Source organism: Dromiciops gliroides, chromosome 3, assembly GCF_019393635.1.
Source record: "Dromiciops gliroides isolate mDroGli1 chromosome 3, mDroGli1.pri, whole genome shotgun sequence".
Classification (NCBI taxonomy): Eukaryota; Metazoa; Chordata; class Mammalia; order Microbiotheria; family Microbiotheriidae; genus Dromiciops; species Dromiciops gliroides.
In genome coordinates, this window is record NC_057863.1 from 117,847,207 (window position 1) to 117,871,597 (window position 24,391).

Genomic DNA, 24,391 nt, shown 5'->3' on the forward strand with positions numbered 1-24,391 from the left:
AGGAAATAACATTACATTTTTGTACTTTAAATGTTACAAAACACTTTCTTCATAGTAATTCTGTTAGGTCACAGCTACAAATATTATTATCTTTATTTTACAGGTAAAGAAACTGAAGCTCATAGATTTTGCTATTTGCTCAATGTCAGCTACTAAGTATCAGAGCTAGGATTGAACATGGAATATTTCTTGACTCTAAATCTAATACTCTTTCCCCTACACTGTGTCTCTATAATGAACATGTCATTTCCAAAATGGCACACAAGCACTTTGTAATCTTTGAATTTGAGATAACCTTAATAATGCATTTAAAGAATGAAGGTTTGGTCAAGGGCCTGCCTTGAAGTTTAGAATGAGATAATTCACTTTGAATCACTGTAAATAAGACTTGTAAAACACAACTAGCAAATGTGAGAACTGCAAAAATAACTATCGAAGATTCCTTTTAATACCATTTATCCTTTAACTTGAAAGTGATGCCTTAAAGAACATGGATATAAATCTTTGAATGGGCAATATAGACTGTGCTATAATTTCACAGAACTTTTTTTTTCATGCTATTAGCAACACATTTGTACTCTGGCAAGTGACTCTCTTGGTATTCATGGAACATCCTGTTACTCTCAAGGCTACAAAAGTTTTGAAGATTTCTATAAGTTGAGGAGAGGGAGTTATTTGGTTATAATAAAATAGCTTCTTGGAAGAATGAATCTAGGCTATCTAAACTATAATGAAGAGGGAGACTGGGGAGATGAAATGCCATTCAGAACTGCCAGAAAACTTGAGCCAGCAGTAAAGGTGCAAGAGGGCATCAAGGGGTGATACACTCCACTAGCATTATGATTTTGCCTAGGAATGCCCCCAAGTAACTCAGTGTTTAGATATGTAGCCAGGTTTATCTGAATCCACTTTAGATTTTCATAGAATTTCTAGATAGAGGAAAATTGTTTAACTTGTTTCTTATCCAAGGTGAAAAAACCAGAGTGAAAATGCAAAAATGAAAAATTGCAAAAATCATATTTGGAAATTCCCTTAACTCCCAGTCCTATTTGCAAGAAGTAGCAAGAGATATGCTAAAATATAACAAAAATGAAAAATATTGGATGTTTGAGGGGATATGGGAAAGCTGGGACACTAATCCACTGTTGCTGGAGTTGTGAAAAGATTCAACCAGTCTGGAAAGCAATTTGGAACTATGAACAAAGGACTACAGAACTGTGTATACCCTTTGATCCAGCAATACCACTGCTAGGCTTATAGCCAAAAGACATTCCTAAAAAGAGAAAAAAAACTTATTTTTACAAAAATATTTATAGCAGCTCTTTTTGTGGTGGCTCAGAATTTGAAAGCAAAGGAATGCCTATCAATTGGGGAATGGCTAAACAAGCTTTGGTATATGATGGTGAGGGAATATTATTGTGCTATAAGAAATGACAAGCAGGACAATTTCAGAAAGGCTTGGAAAGACAAGTATGAAATGAAGTATTGTGAAGTGAGCAGAACCAAGAGAACAGTGTCTACAGAGACAGCAATATTGTTTGATTAAGAACTGTAAATGTCTTCACTAGTCTCAATAATACAATGATCCAAGATAATCCCAAACAATTATTGATGAGACATACTATTCACCTCCAAAGAAAGAACTGATATTGATGGAACAGACTGAAGCATGCTATTTTGCACTTTGATTTTTTTTTCTTTTCATCAAGTTTTCTTATACACAATGAGAAATATGGAAATGTTTTATGTAATCATACATGTATAACCCATGTCTGATTGCTGCTGCAGGAAGAGGTAAGGGGAGGGAAAGAAGGAGGGATAAAAATTGGAAACCCAAACTGTAAATAAATTGTTTATTACATTTAAAATTGTTTATTACATTTAAAAAATTAAATTAAATTATTTTTTAAAAAGAGAAATGCTAAGCTGTACTCTGAGGAATTAGTTATTATGTCTACTACAGTCCCACTATTTGCAGAGTTGTAGCATATAATTTATATAGCAGATTATAGTATAGGACTTTCTCCTTAGGCTGAATCTGCAAAGGAAAGAAGGAAGAGGCAAGATAGTGTATTCTCCAGCACCCATGCATTTCCTGTCATTTATTGTCTGAGGTGTCAGTCAGCACAGGTTGCCCTTCCGAACACATAACAACAAATTGCACAAATCCATGACTGTACTAATGTTGATAGACAGCTCATTTAGACAGTAACATTAGAGGAATGAGAGTAACTATATTTCTATAGGTCTGATAACCATTCCTACAATTCACTCTTAGTAAAAAAATTCTAGCTTTAGCCATTGTCTGCAAATGTTACAGATGTAGAGAAGTTTAGCACTTTGCTTCAAAATTGTGGGAACAATTCTTTAATTCACTCTTCATCCAGCCAGTTATCCACTTGAGTGAGAGCAATTTTCAACTATCAGAGACTAAGTTCCTATTAGCCCACATACTATCTTAAAGTTGGAAGAAACCTTGGTGTGGGGGGGGGGGAACCCTAGTCCAACCCTCTCATTTTGTAGGGGAGGAAAACTGAGACAGAATGATATGGTGACTTCCCAAAGGTGAGTTTTTACTGACAAGCATTAGAAAAGGCTTGTTCATAGGTGCACACACATATGTTGTTGCTAAGAGAATCAATGGTGTATATCTACATGCAATATATGTCTATATACATACATAAACATTGGTGCAAAATACACATGGCATGTGTGCATAGGCACATGTGTCTGTATATACACATACATACATGTGGATGTGTAGGTTCTTTGTCAGAGGAAGGACTTGAATCCTGTTGTTCCTCACTCTAAAACTGCTGTCTACTATGCCAGGATAGCTATATGCTTTCTCACATTATTCAGTTAACTCAGTTTTATCATACTGTTTTATGAAATGTAATCATTACATTCAGCAAATTAACAAAACTTTGGGGGGGACAGAATGAGAGGACGGTTTCATATTCAAAAATGTATAAACTGTGAAACACATTTGAAGCTTTTGGCTATCCATTAGATTTGGCAACAAGACACACTGACATCTACCTACTGTCTGCATTTTTAATAGGAGATTAATAAAATAGAGGTTTGTTTTAGATGTTCTGGAATCATGAACAGATACTATAGGTTCTTCATATTGCAAGAATTTATTTTTAACTGAATTCTTCCTTTCAGTACATCTACTTAACGTGCACAGCATTAGACTGGTAAGTGGAAAGTTTTCTCACTCTTCAGCAATTATTGAAGAAGCTTTTTCCCTTCCTAGCATGTTACAGGTGCAAGGAGGCCACAGAGGCCTGATCTCCTTGGCTATAAATGACATCACTTCCATCTGTTAATGGCAATCATTAGAATGAGCTTGCTGTGAAGATTTTTGAAAGGCATGTTGCTTTTTTCTCCATTATTGTTCCAGACCTTACACATCCCCAAAGGATTCAAAAGATTGTTGTTCAATTTTAGGTCTCCAAAGGGGTTGCTATGTGTTTCATTAACTGATTCACATTAAATGGAAGAGTATCAAAGCATCATCAAAGCTGCTTGTAAAATGTAAGAATTCCTTTTAAATCAGACTACTTAAAGACTCCATCTAAACTGGCAAGCATTGAAGGACTCTAGAAATATTTCCAGAAGAGAGGATTATAAGTATAAGCCAATATGTGGGAGGAAACATTTCCACATTAGCAATGCTCTTCTTAATGGTCCATCCATTTTTAGCAAATAGGTTAAGTGGTCAATGTTTTTCATCTGGGATATCATGTGCCATAAACATTTGTTTCAATGATATTTTCTGAAACAATGGCTTCCATTTCTTTTCGGTGAATATTTTCTGGCAAATAAAGTTTTGAAGTGGGAGAAAATAAGTACCTTAGGGTTATTGATTTAGAGACTATATTCCTGTTTTCTCTATTGGCAGAGAGATGCAGAATGGTGAAGAATTGTCTAGTGATAGTTTTTGCTAGTGCAGATACAAGCAGGCTCTTCAGTCATTCTGATTCATTGAGGCCAGCAGGAATATAACTGGCATTTTTCACGCCTCTGGCCAATTTCACAAAACATGCCTAGGGCAAGCTTCAAAAAAATGAGCCTAGGGTAAGAAGCATGAAAATTGCCCTCAGATTACTTTTTAAAGACTAATCCAGCTATTGTCTGTCTGGTTGGGGAATTGGGGAGAGACTTCAGGAGATAGAGGGGACTTTCCACAAGGGATAGGGGAGACAATGGAGCTCACCTGAGATTTAAAAGATTGGGCCATCTGAGAGTTTCCTATTTTTTTTTTAAGCAGTGGTTTTTTGAACTAGATGCTGAGCTTAGTTTCTTCTATTCTACTGAAAGGAATGTAAACCTTGTCAGCACCTACTACATTTTTGCACCCTGAGACCAAAACTCAATGACCCCACTTCAATTATGGAATTGATGAATAGCCTGAATCGGGACATAAAAAGCAAAGACTGCCACTTTTATTCTCACTTCCACTCAAGGAACTGGGCAGAGTAATTATGGAAAATAAGACTCAATATTTTGTACCTGTTTGATTTGTCTATGATTATGCAGTACTAACCATGGCTCAGACTCAAACCTGAGACATGAACCGACAACAAAGGATTCAAAATTAAGTGATTTTGTGTGCTCAATCTGGTGGTAGTCATTTTATTTTAAATGGTAATGAGGATGAGAACATACAGAAAACTTTTAAGAGAACAACAAAAGCATGTAGTTCTGGTGATATCATTTAAATTAATGTATTGATCAAAAACCACACAAAACTAAGCCAAAAAAACCCCCAAAACACCAAAACAACAACAAACCATAGAGGTTTTGGTTTTGTTTTCCTTTCAGAGTAATTATTCTTAGAAGCTCGGTACATGACGGTTAGGGGTTAAATAAATAAATTAAACATCACTCAGCAACATTTCTCCTTGTCTTCACCTTTAAATTCATTACTTTCTATATTCAGGGATTTTTCCCCTTATAGTATTCTCTGTAGCCTGGGGCATCTGAAGTTATTGCACAAAGATGAAATCAACAGCTTTTTCTAGCTGAGGAAAGAAAATAGGAAAGTGAAGGAAAGCATTTTCTAAGTAATTACAAATAGCAAATTCTCTTTGTCAGCCCCATTCTGTTGCCAGATTCAGTTGTATGTATTCCTTTGAGCCCTGATTACTTGTTATGTATGTATATATTTATACATCTATTTTACAGATGGACAGCTAGGTGGCACAGTGGACAGAATGTCAAGCCTGAAGTTAGGAAAATTCATCTTCCTGAGTCCGAATTTGGCCTCAGTCACTTACTATCTGAGTGACCATGGGAAAGTTACTTAATCCTGTTTGCTTCAGTTGCCTCATTTGTAAAATGAGCTGGAGAAGGAAATGTAAAACCATTCCAGTATTTTTGCCAAGAAAACTCCAAATGGAGTCACGAAGAGTCAAATATAACTGAAATGATTTTATTTATATATATATATATATATATATATATATATATATATATATAGTGTGTGTGTGTGTAGGTATAGATGTGTATATATGTATATGTGTGCATACACACATACATTATGCATAAATATATGCCTTCTTATATTAAGGTATTCTACCTTTCCAACTATTCTAACTATTCACCTTGGCCTTCATGGAGTTACAATAAAAAGAACATATCAAAGACTCCATTACAGTTTATAGTCCCCAAGGAAGTGAAGACACTATGCACAGTTGCTAAAGTTAGTTGTAAAACAAAATGGCTAGAGGCATAGGATCCTCTTCAAACTGATGTTTAGATTGTCTTTGAAGGCAGATACTAGAATATCTGAGTATTTTTTTCAGGGGTTCTAAAATGTTATTTTTTTTTCCAGCATGCTATATTAGATAGAAGGCTAACTTTAGTCATAAAGACATGGGTTCCATATCTATTTGACACATACGGTCCCTATCACCTTGAGTTGTCACTTTATCTTTCACTAACTCTATGGTTATTAAGAGACAGAGATGGCCCCTCTGCAGTTTAAGGTAGTTTCCCCATCTGTGAAATAGAGATGTACCTTACACTGATGAAATCATGGGACTAATAAAAAATCTAATAATAATGATAAATTCTTTCCACACTTTAATGATAAGAAATGAACTAAATATTTTGTAAGATAACTAATGCTTTGTTTTTGGATGACAAAATTAAATAATTATGATTACCAGATTTCATTGATGTGGATATTCTCTCCAATAGAAGGCTTGCAATCAATCTAAACCTTCTCAACAAAATGGTTAGCTTATTAATAGGAACAGTGGATTATAATATTTTGAGATAGATTAAGTGGTCTGTAAAATTCCTTCTAACACTCTTGAATACTGAAACCTAGAGGTTGAATGATTTGCCCAACATTATATGGGGAATAGACAGCATGACACAGTGGGTAGAGAATTGGCTTTGGAGCTTGGAGGGCCTGGATTCAGATGCTGTCTTTGACACACATGAGCTATACAATTCTGCATTAGTTTCTTAATCTCTTAATGTTCTAAGCAACACTCTAAGAATATAAAATTTAGAGACAATGTTGATTTGCACTGGTTGTATTTTTCAACTAGGAGTTCCCTATCTCAAGAGAATCACAGTGCTGGATCCATATCTACCTGGGAAGTGAGTGAAATTATGGAAGTTCATTTTACTAAAATGGAGAACAACCCAAGTTCAGGTTGAGAGGATTTTAAATCAAAATAGAATCTCTGAGTAGTTTTGTGCACTTTTGAAAAAAGAACAACTTCTTTTCATGCTTAGATAACTCCTGAGACAGTAAAAAGCCTTTAAATAGTAACTTGGGGAATTTAAAAGTAAATTGATCAAATATGCTGTGTGTTAATTGATTTCAATAAATCATGTGACCAGCATTTAAGAAGGAAAAAGAAATGTTGGTTAAAACTAAGCTATAATTTGATTTCACCATAGAAAGAAAACCGGTGACTAGCCAAATAGATGATTAAAATATCATGTTTTATTTGGTACTGGCTAAGAAATAGAGAGGTGGATCAATGGAATAGGTTAGGCACAGGGAACACAGTAGTAAATGACTATAGTAATCTACTGTTTGATAAACACAGACTTCTGGGATAGGAACTCAGTATTTGATGAAAAACTGCTGGGAAAACTGTAAGATAGTATGGAAGAAACTAGGCATAGACCAACATCTTACACCATATACTAAAATAAGGTCAAAATGGGTACATGATTTAGACATAAAAGGTGATACCATTAGTAAATTAGGAGAGGAAGGAATAGTTTAGCTCTCAGATCTATAGAAAAGAGAAGAATTTATGACCAAACAAGAGAGAGAATATTATGAAATACAAAATGGATGATTTTGATTACATTAAATTAAAAAGGTTTTGTACAAACAGAAGCAATGCATCTAAAACTAGAAAGGAAGCAGAAAACTGGAAAAAAAAATTTTATAGCAGTGTTTCTGACAAAGACCACATTTCTAAAAAAAGTTAGGGAACTAAATCAAATTTATAAGAATGCAAGTAATTCCCTAGTTGAGAAATAGTCAAAGGATATCAACAGGTAGTTTTCAGATGAAGTCAAAGCTACCAATTGTCATATGAAAAAATGCTCTAAATCACTATTGATTAGAGAAATGCAAATTAAAACAACTCAGGAGATATCACTTGTGGTAAAAAGTTTTTATCAGTCGGTTATTGATAATGGAGAAGACGCCAGTTTTTGAAGGACCACCCTTTTGGGGAGGAGACCGATGGCCGTGCATGGGCTATGCACGCCAGTCCAGCTGCTAAGCACTCCACTTCCGGGGTACGAGCTTAAAAGGCAAGGAGAGAATGGAAGTGGGATCTCTTTTCGGCTCTCCTTGTTTGCTGGCTGCACTGCACACACAGAAGCTGACGGAGGTTGGACTTGGCCCGGCTCGCCGTAACAGCACGTGCTTGATGCAGCTCTACCCCCCCAAAGGTGGCCTTGGGCTTTTGGTGAGTTTTATACAGAATATAGACTAAACTTAGACTTAAGACTATTTGTTTTGTATTTCTACTTTCCTATCCCTCTAATCAATATCACCTTGTAATTTCCAAACAATAAAAGCTCTAACTAGAGACCAGAGGCTTCTTCCATATACTAGTCTGGGAGATAAATAAGGGAAACAATTAAAAGGGGAGGTTAATGCTCTAGTACCCAATTTTAAATTTTAAATTTTAAATCTCACACACCTCACACCTATCAGATTGGCTAATATGACAAAAAAAAGGAAATAATAAATTTTATAGAAGCTGGGGAAAAATTGAAGCACTAATGCATTGTTGATGGAGTTGTGAATTGATCCAACCATTCTGGAGAGCAATTTGAAACTATGCCCAAAGGTCTATAAAACTGGGCATAACCTTTGACCCAGTAATACCACTACTAGGTCTGCATCTTAGAGATCATAAAAAATGAGAAAGCACCCAAATGTACAAAAATATTTATAGTAACTCTCTTTGTGGTGGCAAAGAATTGGAAATCAAGGGAATGCCTGTCAGTTGAGGAATGGCTGAATAAGTTGTGGTATATGAATGTAATGGAATACTATTATGCTGTAAGAAATGATAAGACCCCAGACAACTATAAAAAATTGGAGTTGGGGGACATACCTGGGGTTGTACAGTGGGTGACTGTCTTGTGTCTAAGTCCGGGTTTTGGCTGGGATCCCCCTGGGTCCAGGGGTGATGCTTTGTCCACTGTGTCACCTAGCTGCCCCATGATGACATCTTTAGGGTTAAATTGAGGGGTGAAGGGGGAGGGGCAAGGGCAGAGGTGAAATCCTACTTGAAAGAAAGAGGAAAAGATTTATGGAGTTGGGGAAGAGATGGGAGAGGAGCAGGGCAGGAAATTCTTGTGGAGGGGGGAGGAAAGGAAGGGAGGGAGGGAGGGAGATAAATTTGAATTATGAAATTGAATTATGAAAATGAATGTTGAAATCTAACCTTACATGTAACTGGAAAAAATAAAATAAATGTTTGTTGCTAAAAAAAGAAAAATAAAATAAAATAAATGATAAGCAGGCAGATTTCAGAAAAAAAACTAGAAAGACTTAAGTGGAATGATGCTGAATGAAGTGAGCCAAACCAGGAGAACATTGCACACAGTAACAGCAACATTGTGTGATGATCAGCTGTGACAGACTTAGTTCTTCTCAGCAGTGCAATGATCTAAGATAATTCCAAAGAATTCATTATGGAAAATGGTCTCCACATCCAGAAAAAAGAACTGTGGATTCTGAATGCAGATTGGACCATAATTTTTCTACTTTTGTTTTTGTTTTTATTCTTTTGAGGATTTTCCCTTTTGTTCTAATTCTTCTTTCACAATATGACTAATGCAAAAATATGTTTAATGTGATTGCTTTCTGTATTGAGGAGGGGGGAGGGATGGGAGGGAGGGAGAAAAATTTGGAACTAAAAATCTTATGAAAACAAATGTTGAAAAATATCTTTACATGTGGGTCAAGATAATGGAATGTGATAGATGAGATTTAGCAGATACTCAGGGGCCTAGCTGGAGATTAAATTAAACTGATTGGATTTCATAAGGCATCTGACTTCTGAATGGATTACTGGCTAAGGGTACTTAAGAAAGTAATTGTTCTCAGAAGCTAACAACTTTGAACTTTGACCACCTTCGGGCCCAGTGAACCAATTAGCTTGAAGAACCTCTCATTTCTGGGAGGGGAACAGGAAGGAGGAAGTGGAGGCTGTCCAGAGAGCTCAGAGTAGTGGCAGGTGACTTCAGAAGTGGGAGCTTAGGAAGTTTAGGATCGCCAGGTTATAGGAAATCTGTTCTCAATCTTTTTTTTTCTTTTACTATCTTTCAATAAACCCTTAGAAAACCTAAACTTGTTTATCAGTGATTTTAGTCAGTTTCCCCCCAAAACAGGGGGGATAGATTAGAACTCACATTTAGAAATTTAAATTATACACATGTAACAGAAAAATAATAAAATACTTTAAATGATTAAAAAATACCAGTTTTGATTTTAGGAGAAAAACATAAAAAAGAGGAAACTGAGACAAATGAATTCTAAAAATTTATTCAAAATTATAGAAGCATGGAACCCCTTGCTTATGGGTTTGATGATTATAGAACATTGCATATATATGTGTGTGTGTGTGTATATATATATATATATACATATATATATATATATATATATATATATATATATTCAATCTGCATCAATATTGGTGGTTAATTGTTTTTTTACCTTTTTCCCCCTTCTCCTTTTTTCCACTGTCTTACCATGTATGCCTCTTGAGGTAGAAGACAGGTGAGGGATATATTTGAAAATTAAGGTGCTATACATACAACATACATCAATAAATGTTTTTAAATGAATAAAGGAATCAATTAGAAAAAATAACTTAATCGTTGAAATATTATGATTTTTATGATTAAGCAATCATTGGGATAATATGATAATGAATGTCTTTAAAAATTTTAATTTTGTTATCAAAATTAGAAACTTGGGAACACATACTAACTTCTCCATCTTGCTGTGAGTAAGGGCTGTTGCTTAATGTTTAGATACCTAGGTTTCCATGCATGCTATTTCATCACATAAAGAATATATATTCTCTTATACTATCAGCTAAATGAATCTTCTACTAAAAGAATGTGTGTACAATCTGAAGCAACTATTTGGGACAGAATCCTAGAAAATTAGGGGTTTCATGAATATCAGTGGAAAAGCTTGAATTAATAGTCAGTCAAAGAGAGCTCAAGGATGAAGAGAAGAAGGTGGCAATAAGGAAACTAAAAGTCACCCTTTGAAATTGACGTCAGTAAGATATCATGAAATATATGATTTTTAATTCCTTCAGACATAATTAACTTTGGAGTTGAGAAGGGATTGTAATAAACTACTATGTGGCCTGAAACACATCAAGGTAACATTTACTTGAATATAACTTTCTAGAATATCAGGCTTTTTTTTTTTTCAGTCCTCATCCTCCTGAACTCTGACAATATTATAACTCTTGAACTTGAACAATAGTTTAAAATGACGTTTGATATACATACATTTTTGATACTCTTTCCATTTTCGGCTAACATGAAATTTCTTTTTTTCCTGGTTTTCATCATTGTTCCTTGTTATCATTTGAGATCTTAATTGCCAATTTAGTAGTCTTTCCTTAGTTTTCATCCTTTTTTTGACTACTTTGCAACATGTTATCAAATGCTGACCACCATCTTCTCCTTCATGCTAGAGTTTGTTCTGGAAGTTTGGGAAATTTTCAGTGCTTCCAAAAAAGAGTGATTCACCAGGAGGTGTGGTCACTGTTACCTTGAGAACAAAAGGAACACTATTCCTCAGGGCCCCTTTTCACTTGGGGCTAAGAGGAATATTACTTCTCAGGGGCCTGGCTCCCTTGGGATAGTAAACATTCTTCTCTACCCTGGAACTGTGACCTGGAAGTAGTTATAGGCAGTGAAGCTGCTAAACTGCATCTAATCCTATGCCCATTGCTGTCCTATGAACAATTGTAAAAACATAAAATATGCAGATTAACAAATAGCAAATAGAAAAATCTAAAGACAATCATAGAAGTAACCTAACCACACATAAGCATTGAAATAACTTTTTTAAACCTGCCCCCAATGAATTCTTAAGTGAATTCCAGCAAACATTTAATGATTAGATAACATTTTTCCTGCATAAAATATTTGCAAAAATAGAGAAAAACCTTACCAAAATCATTATATGAAAAAAATTGTCTTGACACTCAGACCAGAAGTATAGAGAAAGAAAACTATTGACTAGTGTCTTAATTAATATTGAAACAAAATATTAAAATGATACACAGTATTGGAAAAATGACATAACAACATCTTGAAAAAATTATTCCTACTATGAAGTTTGATTTACATCAAGAATGTAAGGCACACTCAACAGAAATAAAAAGATAAATGTAATGTTTTACAATAAAAAATTAATATTATATGAATATATAAAATATTAGAAAAGGGTTAAACAAAGTTCATTTATATAAAATGCAAATTTCAAGAATAAATGAATATTTTCTTGACATGGCCAATATTTATCTAAAATCAAGAATTAGAATAATTTGTTTTTGTTGTTTTTGTTGGTGTGGTTGTTGTTTTTTCTTTGCAGAGCAGTTGGGGTTAAGTGACTTGCCCAGGGTCACACAGCTAGTAAGTGATAAGTGTTTGAGGCCGGATTTGAACTCAGGTCCTCCTGAATCCAGGGCCAGTGCTCTATCCACTATGCCACCTAGCTGTCACGAATTAGTATAATTTGTAATGAGGAAAACAAATATTTTCAGTAATATCACAGATAAAACGGGGGGGGGCCATGATTATTTTATATAGTGTTATATAGTTATATTTATACAGGAAAAATTAATGAGGAAATAACCATGGGCAAAATAATCTAATTCTCTCTATTTTCATATTATATTATGGTTTACATAAAGAACCATAGAAAAAAAAACCCAGCCCTGGATTCAGGAGGACCTGATTTCAAATTTGGCTTCAGCCACTTGACACTTGCTAGCTGTATGACCCTGGGCAAGTCACTTAACAATCTTTGTCCAACCCCTACCGCATAAAAAAAATAATGAATCATATAAAATTACTTTATAAAAATCTAAATTATTATTAATTTCGTTAAAGTCAAAAGATTAAAAATGAATCTACAAAATCACAAGCTTTCTACATATTACTAATAAAATCTAGAAAAAAGAGTTAGGAAGGCAAATTTTCTCTTTAGAAAATAGCTATATGGGGGCAGCTAGATGGCGCAGTGGATAGAGCACCGGCCGTGGAGTCAGGAGTACCTGAGTTCAAATCCGGCCTCAGACACTTAACACTTACTGGCTGTGTGACCCTGGGCAAGTCACTTAACTCCAATTGCCTAACCAAAAAACAAAACAAAACAGAAAATAGCTATATGAATTCAATATGTTGGGATCAATCTACAAAGATACAGAAGTAAATTTTTAAAGAATTTACCGAGTAACTAATAATCAGAGATTAAATGTTCATAGGGAGAGTCACTGTAATAAAAACTTTCCTACTACCAAAGTTATTCTTCATGTTAAAGAATATAGCAGGGGGGCAGCTATGTGGTGCAGTGATAAACAGTGGCCTTGGATTCAGGAGGACCTGAGTTCAAATCCAGCCTCAGACACTTGACACTTACTAGCTGTGTGACCCTGGGCAAGTCACTTAACCCAAATTGCCCCGCAAAAAAAAAAAATAATAATAATAATAAAGAATATAGCATACAAATTCCAATACCTTCAAGAACTGTACAAATTAATGTAATGGAATGAAAGGTCAATAATATGAGGGAATATTTAAGGGAGATAGAATGAGGACCTGCAGATGTATAAAAATATTTTCAAAACAATACTATCAAATCTAGTGTTTGATAAACGCAAGTAATCTACTATTAGGAAAGGGATTGACAAGAACTAGAAAGCAGTATGGTTTAAAAAAAAATGACAATGCCAAGCATTTTATGTTATATCTAATCCTACAATAGCTCTAAAATAGAAAAATAATCTAATTATAAAAAGCCATACTAAAACAGACAATAATAGAAATCTGTGTGCTTCATAATTATATATAGGAGAAAATTTTGCAATTAGAAAAGGGATAAAAAAGATAATAAAAAAGTTAACATAGACCATCTTAATATGCAATTCATTTAGATTTATATATGATTCATATAGAATCAAAATCTTATGCAGAAATAATATAAATTCTGCAAGGACCAAAAAAATATGTGAATTGGGGAAAAATCTTTGTATTATACATCAATAAAAATCTGAAATCCTAAAATCTATAGGAAATTGATATCACTTATTTTGACTTACAGACCTTTCTTAAATACATGAATAGTTTTTTTTAAAGAACTGCAAACTATAAATAATAAACTGAAATTTTTTTAATCACTAATAAGCAAAGAAAAGGAAATTAGAGATTTTGTGAAATATTACTTCACACACATCAAGGAAATAAATAAAAAATGAGAAAATGCATTTTATGAGAGACAATGGGAAGAGAGGGACACTGATTAATTGCTGGTGGACCTATGGATTGATTTGTGTCCTTGAAAACCATTTGGAGCTAAGCCAGAAGAGTTAATAAATTGTCAGAATGCTTTAACTTATAGAGATTCCACTAATTGGATTACTTTTTAATAAGGTTCTTGACAATATGAAAGGCATTCGCCTATATCTTTAAAAACGTTCATGGAGCTATGTTTTCTGTCAAAAAAGTCAGAAATAAAATCTATGCTCTAATTCTCAATGACTGAATACACTATGGAAAATTTACATAATGTAATTTTACTGCATTTTAAGAAATTATAAATGTGAAGAATTTGTGAAAATATTTGCACGAAGTGATATAGAATGAAAATGTTAGAGCTAAAAGGTCAATATATACAATGACTACAATAAGGTAACACAGTCAAAAATGAAGAAGCAATAAAATTCTTGTCAAATGCAAGACACATACATTAACAATTGCCAATGTTTGAAATATGTTGTTAAAATTAAAGGCAAATTTCTCCTTCCAATTAACAACATTATCTTTTTAGAGGCAGTATGATTTTATAAGAAGGTTTATTTGGACATTTGGTGGAAAGTGGCTGTTATATTCAAACAAAATGTATCAATACAGTAAAATAAAATCAGAGACAAAATCTCCTTTAAGAAAATCACTGAATGGTTTGCACTTTTCTGGTACCCTTTATTCTATCTATGCTCATGTGACTCTGTGATGTTGTCAGGTATTGCTCTGTATTAATTCTATTCCTTTTTCTGTTTCTTTTGAGGTAAGTTTCTATTTGAAGTCCCAGGTCCTTGTGCTTGATCCAATAATATTTATTGTTTTCAAAAAGTCAGTTTATAAGCACAGATGCCATATCTATTAAATTGACAGATGACCTAAAGTTCAAGAGCAGTTTAACATATTGAAGCAAATAATAGGAAGCCCAAGACACCTCAACATTATAGAAAATGAACTAAACCTAATAAAATGTAATTTTTTAGAAATAAATATAAAAATCCTATTCTTTGGCTCAAAAAATCAATCACATTCAAAATGAGCAAAGGATTGTTGAGTAAAGAATCATTTACATGAAAAAAAATCTGAGGTTTCAATGGGCAAAAATCTCAGTGTGTCAACAATGCATCATGGGGGGTATAAAAATTTATGTAATCTCTAACTTCATAGAAAAGTATAATGTCTAAAACATAGAAGGTGACACCTCCATCACTACATGCCCCGGTCAGTCTATATCCAGAAAATTGTGTTCATTTCTAGGAAGGAATTCTTGGGTTGTATCTATTTTAGGATAGACACAGAGAAGCAGAAGTATAATAAGAGAAATACGATCAGGAATTTGATAAACACTGTGATTATGACAAGTTGAAGGAACTTAGCCTAAGAAAAGATACAGTAGATTTGCTTTTCTTGACCCTAAAAGGCAGAATTAGGAGTAATATGTGGAAATTTCAGAGAGATATTATTTTTGGTGTAAAGAAAATCTTTTTTAATATCAGGACCATGAAAAAAAGAATTAGGCTGTCTCAGCAGGTAGTGAGTTCCTCCACGCACTAGCAGGTTGTTTGGGGGAGGGGGTGTTTGTTTTGTCTTTGTTTTGTTTTTGTTTTGTTTTGTTTCATTTTGTTTCTTTTTGTCTTGCTTTGTTTTTTGGGGGCAGGGCAATGAGGGTCAAGTGACTTGCCCAGGGTCACACAGCTAGTAAGTGTCAAGTGTCTGAGGCCAGATTTGAACTCAGGTCTTACTGAATCCAGGGCTGGTGCTTTATCCACAGCTCCACCTAGCTGCCCCCACACTAGCAGTTTTAAAGGAAAAGCTGGTTGGTCAGTTTGACATATGATGAATTTGTATACAGGTACAACTACATGTTGGCTCAACGGCCTCTGAGATCCTTTCCAATTCTAGGGTTTTATGACATTATGTACATGTGAAGCATTTGGCTTAGTGGATACTGCCCTGTGTTTGAAGTCAGTAGAAATTGGGTTTGAGCCCCAGTGCTGGGACTCTTACTAACCTATATGACCTTTGGCAAGTTATTTACCTTTTCTGAACTTCTGTTTCCTAATCTGTAAAAAATGGATAATATTGTTTGCATAACCAGGATCATAGGGTTTTCAGAAGGAAAATGCTTTGAAAGTCTTAAGTAACCATACAAAATTGAGTTATAATTATTGTGATAGGTTATATTAATTTATTGTACTTTGAATAAACTTTAAAACACTTTTCATATCTCCTTCAAAATGTCTCCCGCTGGAGAAAAATTGAGAACCTTAGCTTTGTTTTTCTTGTGAATTATTTATTCTGTTCCCTATTTCCAATACTTTAGAATATTTTTGAATCTCTATAAGATACCTCACTTAAGTATATGAGATTATTTTATAATCTATAACTCACTGTAATGATATAGTATAATGGCTCTTTATACTATCCTGCTATCCATTAGATATCTTGATTTATTGACTATTTACATGCTAAATAAACAATATAGGAAATATACTGTAAATATAGCAAAAAAAATTCCATTTATATGACATGCACTAACAGCTTTGATAAGAATCATGATGCTGCAGTGTGCATCTGCATTACTCGAATAGCTTTTTCTTCCACCTGAGTTCCTATAATTTGAGAATAGGGAAGTTTATTTAAGGCAATTTTTTAAACATGAATTTATTCCTGGATGAAATTCTTTCTGCTTCTGAACATGGCCCACATTTCATTTGTATATATATATACATACATATATATATACATATATATATATATATATATATATATATTTCTAGGATGAAATTAAGTCAGTTGTCATTTCATTAGCAGCACTTACATCAACTATTCATATGTACATGATTATGACAGGAGATGGAAAAACTGTGTTCTTTCTCTTCCTTCCCCATTTCCACACACTTCAATATTTCAGAAGAGTAGCTTAGGCTGGAAATATGTCTTCAAAGTATCATTTCGTTAGCAGCATTTAAACTAACTATTCAAATATGTGGGATGATAAGAGTATGAAAATGTCATTCTTCTTTCCTCAAATCTTCTATTTTTCTTAGCTTCATTATAAACACAGATAATAGATCTGGAAGAAACCTTAGGGATAACCTAATTCAAATTTAGGATTTTACATGAGAAAATGAGGCAGACTAATGTCACAAAGACAGTAAATAAAGAAGCTGCAAGTCAAATTCATGTTAGGGAATTATAGAATCTCAGCATCACAATGAGATTTCCGCATTGCAACTCTGAGGTACTCAAAGGTCATATACACCAGGTCATAAGATTCTGATAGAGTATGTTATCTCTACTCTGTTCTTGACTTCCAAACTTTAAAAACCATGCCCCTGCTGCTGGGTCATCAGCATATGGGGCCTTGTATTCCTGGGTCCCCCAATTATTTTATTGTTGAGTTATTCAGCCTTCATCCTTGATTGCCCTCCTAGTCCTGGTCCCGCCTTTCCAGACTTCAAAAACATTCCCTAGCAGGCCACTAGGTGGTACAGTGGACATAGCACAAGGCTTGGAATTAGGAAGACTCATCTTCATGAGTTCAAATCCAATATTAGACACTTATTGTGTGACACTGAGCAAGTCACTTAAATGTATTTGCTCAGTTCCTCATCTCTAAAATAAGCTGTAGAAGTATTGTGGGAAGGAATTTAGGGTCAAATTGATCATGAGTCATCCCAAAAGAATTACAAGACTCAGTGAGTCAGTTTACCAAGTTTTATTGCCATACTGTGAATGAACACAAGGAGAGAACCCGAAAAGTGGAAAAGTATTTCTTGAATAAGGAAAGAAAAGACAGTTATATTTATAGTATGAATAAATTGATTATAAGTCTCATTATAATAATCTCCACTTTGGCAGGTACAGAAGAGGCCTTATCCTAATTTGTAGTTCCCAGGGTCTTGAGCCAACCCCTGAGGCAATACTTTTTTCCATGGAGATGTGTTTTTGGGGTTTACACATCATCAGATGAATCTAGGAACAAATTTTGCCTTTTCTGCACGTTACCTTTTCATTCCCATGTCTAGTTTCAAAATATTTGCATTTATCAGTTTGAATTTCTATGCCCTGTCTGTGTAACATTGTTATGGTTAAGGTCTCTATGACCTGCCTCTTTATGTTCTTGTTATGGGTGCTGATTAATGTGGGTAACAATAACTTAGGCCCTTACTTGTTTCCCAAGTTTTAAGTTATCCATTAATCCCTTTTGGACCTGAGGTCTGTAATTTATAGCCCATCTTGGAGCTCAGATCTAAATTAGAGCTCAGGTCTTAGGTTTGCCTGTTAACCCCTTTTTTGCCTCCTACATAAGAAGGAATTGGCAAAGCACTCCAATATCTGTGTCAAGAAACCCCCACCCCCCAAAAAAAAGGGGTCATAAAGAATAGGGCAAGACTGAAAGAACTAAACAACACCACCACCACAATGGATACTTTCTTTCTCACCCCACCTACCCCCCCTTATATATCTTGCCACTGGACCCAGATGGCTCTTGAGAAGAGTGAGGTTGGTGACTTTGCAGAGCCCTGCCTAACTTAAATCCTATTCACTGCAAGTCATGACATGGTCATGGTCCTCTTCCAGAAAGTAGGAGGAATAACAACAACCTACCCCCACCCACCCACCACTTTTCAGCCCCCTCTTTTGTATATTTGAATGTTATCTACTATTAGAATGCCAGTTTCTGGAGAGAAAGGTCTGCCTTTCTTTTTGCATATGTTTGCATCTCTAGCACTTAATAAGCTTTTAATAAATGTTTATTTCCTTCCTTCTTTCTTTTCTTCCTTCAAACAGAAATTCCCTCAGTAACTGACCAGATATGTGGCCATCTAGCCTATAGTTAAAGATCTTTAAAAAGGAAGAATTTTCTAATTTAACTTTTGGAAAGCTCTAATTATTTAGCATTTTTTCTTTATATTTGCCTTTTTTTGGAACTTCAATCCCCTTGTTCCTTAGTCTGCTCTCTAGGGCCAAAAAGAACAAGGGCTATTCCACACTTTTCTTTGAGGAAGCCCTTCAGATACTTGGGATAGGTGTCATGTAGTTATCCTTCCTCTCTTCTTCAAGTATCCTTTTCTTCAAGCTGAATATTCCTTATAAGAGATGAGCTAGGTTATTTACCATCCTGGATTCTCTCCTCTGGAGAGACTCTAAATCCACAGATGTGTTCACCATAACACACTGTTGTTGTTGTTGTTGAGTCATTTCAGTTATGTCTGAAACTTTGTGAACCCCTTTGGGGTTTTCTTGGCAAAGATACTGGAATAGTTTGCCATTTCCTTCTCCAAGCTCATTTTACAGATGAGGAAAGTGAGGCAAATAAGGGTAAGTGATTTGCCTAGGGTTAAACAACTAGTAAATGTCTGAGGTGAGATTTGAATTCAGGAAAATGAGTCTTCATGACTCCAGGACTGGTGATTTATCTATCCACTGTGCCACCTAGCTGTCTTGCTGAATGAAGATGTAATTCATACCCCAGGGCAAATTGGTACGTGGGTATATAGGAGTTATCTCACTCCATTGTCTAGGAGCAGCAACTCTGCATTTTTCTGTGTGCCTGAGGTATAACTTTGCAGGAAACTAGCCATCTGGGCATGTAATGCAAGCCTGTCATCACAGTGAACTTTATTTTCAAACCCAGTAATACTAGCATAATGGTAATATATCTAAATTCTCTATACCTGACTGCAGTGTCTTACAAAATCTTAGCTTCATGGCTTTCAACTCAAAAGACAGAAACTGAGAGTTGAGAAAAAGGATAGATCTGGGGAAGGGAGACATCAAATTCATGGAGAAAGAGGAATCTTTTTTTTTTCTTTCATATTATAGATTTCAACAATTAAATTTCTTTGTTAGTCAATGTTTCAGACTGGTAAAAACTTCTACCCCACTAGTGAGTTTGGTCAGGAAGCATCAAACTGGATCAAAGAAGATGTTTTTTTCCTTATGAAATGAGAGATTAATACCACTTTTCTTTCAGATACTGGATCAGCCAGCAAAAATGGAGTAGGAGTAGATGGAGATTAATTTTTCCCCAATATTCCCTGGAAACGTAAACCCCCTTGGATCACTAGATATTATTTCCTGGGTCCATAGAGGAAAATAAGCCTCATTGAACTCTAATCATTATTTTATTTTCTGAGTAACAAGAGTCACAACTAGAAATTTTATCAGGGTCACACAGTTTAAAGTAGGTATAGAAAGAATGCAGAAAGAAACCTTGGACCTTTTAAGTGATGCCCTTTAGGATCAAAAATCCCAAGATACTCTTCTCATGGGTGGGACTTTTAAAGTTACTATTGGAAAAGTGACTGCTGGGCAAGAGACTAGGACTTGGACTGAGTAGGTGCTCACTCAGGTCATAGCCACAGGAGCCTTATCTAGAAGCTTTCCCCTATTATAAAAAGTGTATTTGTTAACCAGATGCTAAATGCATCTCTTTCTACTTGCTGAAGAAGTACATTTAAGTTTTGATATGCCTCAAGACAAAGCCCCAGTAGCCTCACCATACTCACAACTCTGGCAGCAAGTATTCTTATGTCATAGAGAGAATCTTAACATTTCTTTACCCTTCCCATATTCACACTTACTTACCACTCTTCACTCCAGTGTACAACCCAAGACTTTCATGTGACACACATATCACAGGAATAAAATGGTGTGACAGCAAGATTTAAAGGGTTTCTGGGAAACATGGATATACCTGCAGCCAGAGTAATTATTTTACCAACTTCCCAAGCAACTATTCATTCAGGAAAAAAGGAAAAATTATATTCTAGAAGAGCATTCCATCACCCAGCCATAACATGATCTTATCCAACAAGAATAGCTAATTCTGCCTATTATGAAAATAGTCCCGGAAATACATAAGGTTCTAGGACACTAGACCAAAGAAAATTACAACTAGCATTTCTCCAACAATTAAGGTTTCCAAAGAATTTTAGAATAATAGTGCCCAATGTATATAAATACACAGCACCCAAAGGAAAGAAACAACAAAAAAAGGAAAACAAAATTAAAATAACAAATCAATGTGCATTTAACTGGTTCAACAATTGTTTTAAAAATGCTTGGCCTTAATAATTTAAAATTTATTTACCCAGAGAAAAATCTATATTCTATATGTTATATTACTTTTATATTAATATATCATATCATTTTTGGGTCATAGCTTTTATACCATAAAGATTTCAAGTCCCATTAAATAATAATTCCTTGCATGATTAAAATAATATGAATAAGATATTTTGCATATTAAAAAAAACTTTAACTAAACTAAGTGAATTGGGGACGTAAGTGAACTATTTCTATTTGGTTATATAAGAAATGATAATACTTTGGGACTTTATCTTTTTCCATGTCTGAAGTGGCATTAATTAATTCACCACTTTATCCTGTCTGTGTCCCATATACCAACACTCTCAAATCATACCTTTCTACGTAGTCTAACAGACGAGAACAGTGATTTGAAGCAGGAGCATCATGACCTCCTACTGCATAAAGAAAACCGTCACAGGTGGCCACGCCTACTCCTCCTCTCCTTTTACACATTGGTGCACACATGTTCCACTTGTTGGTATGAGGGTCATAGTATTCCATTGAACTCAAACAAGAACTTCCATCACGGCCTCCAACTGAATATAACCTAGAATACAAAAACAAAAAACGCCTTTTAGATGTGGAGATTTGATGTAGGCTGTGTAGAAAGGAAAATATACCTAATTGTAGTGGCTTTTTGTCTGTAAAAAACTGTTCCTCAGTAGCATATTCATTCATTCAGCAAGCATTTTTTTTTAAACAGGGGGGCAGCTAGGTGGTGCAGTGGATAAATTACCAGCCCTGGATTCAGAAGAACCTGAGTTCAAATCCAGCCTCAGACAATTGACACTTACTAGCTGTATGAACCTGGGCAAGTCACTTAACCCTCATTGCCCTGCAAAAAACAACAACAACAACAAACACACACAAAAAAACCAAAAAAACCCAAAACAAATAAAAAACCAACCAAACAAACAAAAAAAACCTACTAGATCTGAGGTGATGCGATAGATACTGGGACATTGAAAGACAAAGAAAACATTCAAGGATGAAGAAAAAAATAATTATAAGTTCCTTCTTCGATGAGGACAAGATTTCCAAGACCCCTGAAAGTTAAAAAAAAAATCCTCAATTTTGGGAAATGTTTTGCAGATTGATAAAGATGCCCATATCTGACATGCTCAACTGGACTTTGAATAATAGTTTTAGTATAATGTTGAGTGAAATGTTGAGTTTTATCAAGAAAAAAATATATTTTCCTAATCTTCAGTACTCAGTCTTTGTATTTTCTTGCAAATTATAAGCTTTTCTTTGTGGCAATGCAAAACAACTGTTTTTCTTTTCAGTTTGATCTTCTCTCTGTTATTCTACCTTGAAGAAGCTCACTGAAGAAAATGAATAACAATCATTGACTTATGCTGGTCTTTTAAAGATATATGCCCGCCCAGAAGTAATTAGAGTATATTGAAACAATATTTTGTCGATTCTTGTTATTTTTCTTCCTTAAAATCCTTTCCTTTGTTTTTTGATAAAAGAAATCCCATTTCAATGGAGACTTGAATGATTCTTGAAATGCTTGATTTCCCTGAACCCACAACTACTACAATATCTTTAATAGTAATTGAATTATGAATTTTAAGAGCTATACATTTGGTGCATTTCCTTAGAGTAATACCTATACTTAAAAGAAAAAGATATAAAAATACAACAAAAGAGTGCAATGAAATGTTTGTATCATGTGTAGCAAGAAATCCAGCACTCAAGTGCCAAAGTACTAATTAAAGGTAAAAAAAACAAAACAAAACACTGCAATCTATTTTTATATAGTTAAGATCAGATGTCTTAAATTAATATAGTGTCAGTAGAAGTTTATACTCATGGTAATTAGTGTCACAAAATGTAATCCTATCAAAAGTCTTGGTTGTCGCCCATCAACCAGCTCTGTTGTGCACTGAGCAGCAGCTGCTTCTCTGCAGAGGTCTCTGTTCCACCAGCACCACAAAAATGTTTTGTAACCAGTATAAACATGATGTCACTGTTTGGAGCCCTCAGGGCAGAATTCATCAAATAGAATATGCAATATAAGCTGTCAAACAAGGCTCAGCTACTGAAATCAAAAACTCATGCTTTACTGGTTGCTTTGTAAAGAGCACAGTCAGAACTGGCAGCTCATCAGAAAAAAAAAACAAACACAGAAAATTGCATGTTGATAACCATATTGGGATCTCAATTTCTGGGCTCACTGCTGATGCTAGGCTCTTGGAATGCCTGGATTCCAGATTTGTGTTTGACATACATCCTTCATTGTCTAGTCCCATGTCTCTAATTGGAAGCAAGATCCAGATACCAACACAGCCCTATGGCTGGAGAATGTATGGCATGGGACTGCTTACTGAGGGTTATGACAATATGGGTCCTCACATCTTCCAAACCTGTCCATCTACAAACTGCTTTGACTGTCCAGCTATGTCCATTGGAGCCCCTTCATAGTCTGCACTTACTTACTTGGAGAAGTGTATGTCCATGTTCAGTGACTGCAATCTCAATGAGCTGGTAAAACATGGTCTGTATGCCTTATGGGAAACATTTCTTGCAGAACAGGACCTAACCATAAAGAATGTTTCCATTAGAATTGTTAGGAAAGACTTGGAGTTCACCATCTATGACGATGATGACATGTCTCCTTTCCTAGAAGGTCTTGAAGAAAGACCACTGAGAAAAGCTCAGCCTGCTCAGCCTGCTAATGAACCTGCAGAGAAGGCTGATGAGCCAATGGAGCATTGATTTGTATAAGCCAGTCTATGTTTACATTAGTTATTCTAATGTCCATATATCAGCCATTATCTATACTTTAAACCAGATGCAGAGTTACAGAACAATATGTTCTTAGGAATCAATCCTGGAAGGATTTTTCCAAGAAACCTAATCAAAAGACTATAATTGGGTACATTTTCTTGAAGAAAGATGATGTAATCATTTTCCAGCACTACTGTTTTTATATGAACATATTGTTTTTATGATTTTAAAGGAAAGTATGAAATAAAATTGTTTTAACTGAAAAAATAACAACTACTGGTTGTCCCAAGTAATTTGCTTGCTAAGATTTTCAGATACTAAAATCTGATTGATCATTGCTACAGCATTTGAGATGATGGCACTTTTAAAAAAAAAAGTGGTGATTTCTATTTTTTCTCACTACCCCAATATGTATCCTAAAAAGATAACTAGAGACATGAAACTAAATACTAACAAGAAAAGGAACATGGAAGATGTGGAGGATATT

At 34.8% G+C, this 24,391-nt stretch overlaps 1 protein-coding gene and 1 pseudogene across 2 annotated transcripts in view; one reads left to right on the forward strand and one right to left on the reverse strand.

Annotated features, from left to right (window-relative positions):
• The window catches only part of KLHL1 (kelch like family member 1), a 556,455-nt gene that overhangs the window by 12,665 nt on the left and 519,399 nt on the right, over window positions 1-24,391 (reverse strand). For both annotated transcript variants that reach the window (XM_043997789.1, XM_043997788.1), the window contains one exon: window positions 21,503-21,715. In XM_043997789.1, the coding sequence (XP_043853724.1) occupies window positions 21,503-21,715 (213 nt within the window). The remainder of the gene's footprint in view (window positions 1-21,502; window positions 21,716-24,391) is intronic.
• Window positions 23,113-23,892, forward strand: LOC122750910 (annotated as a pseudogene).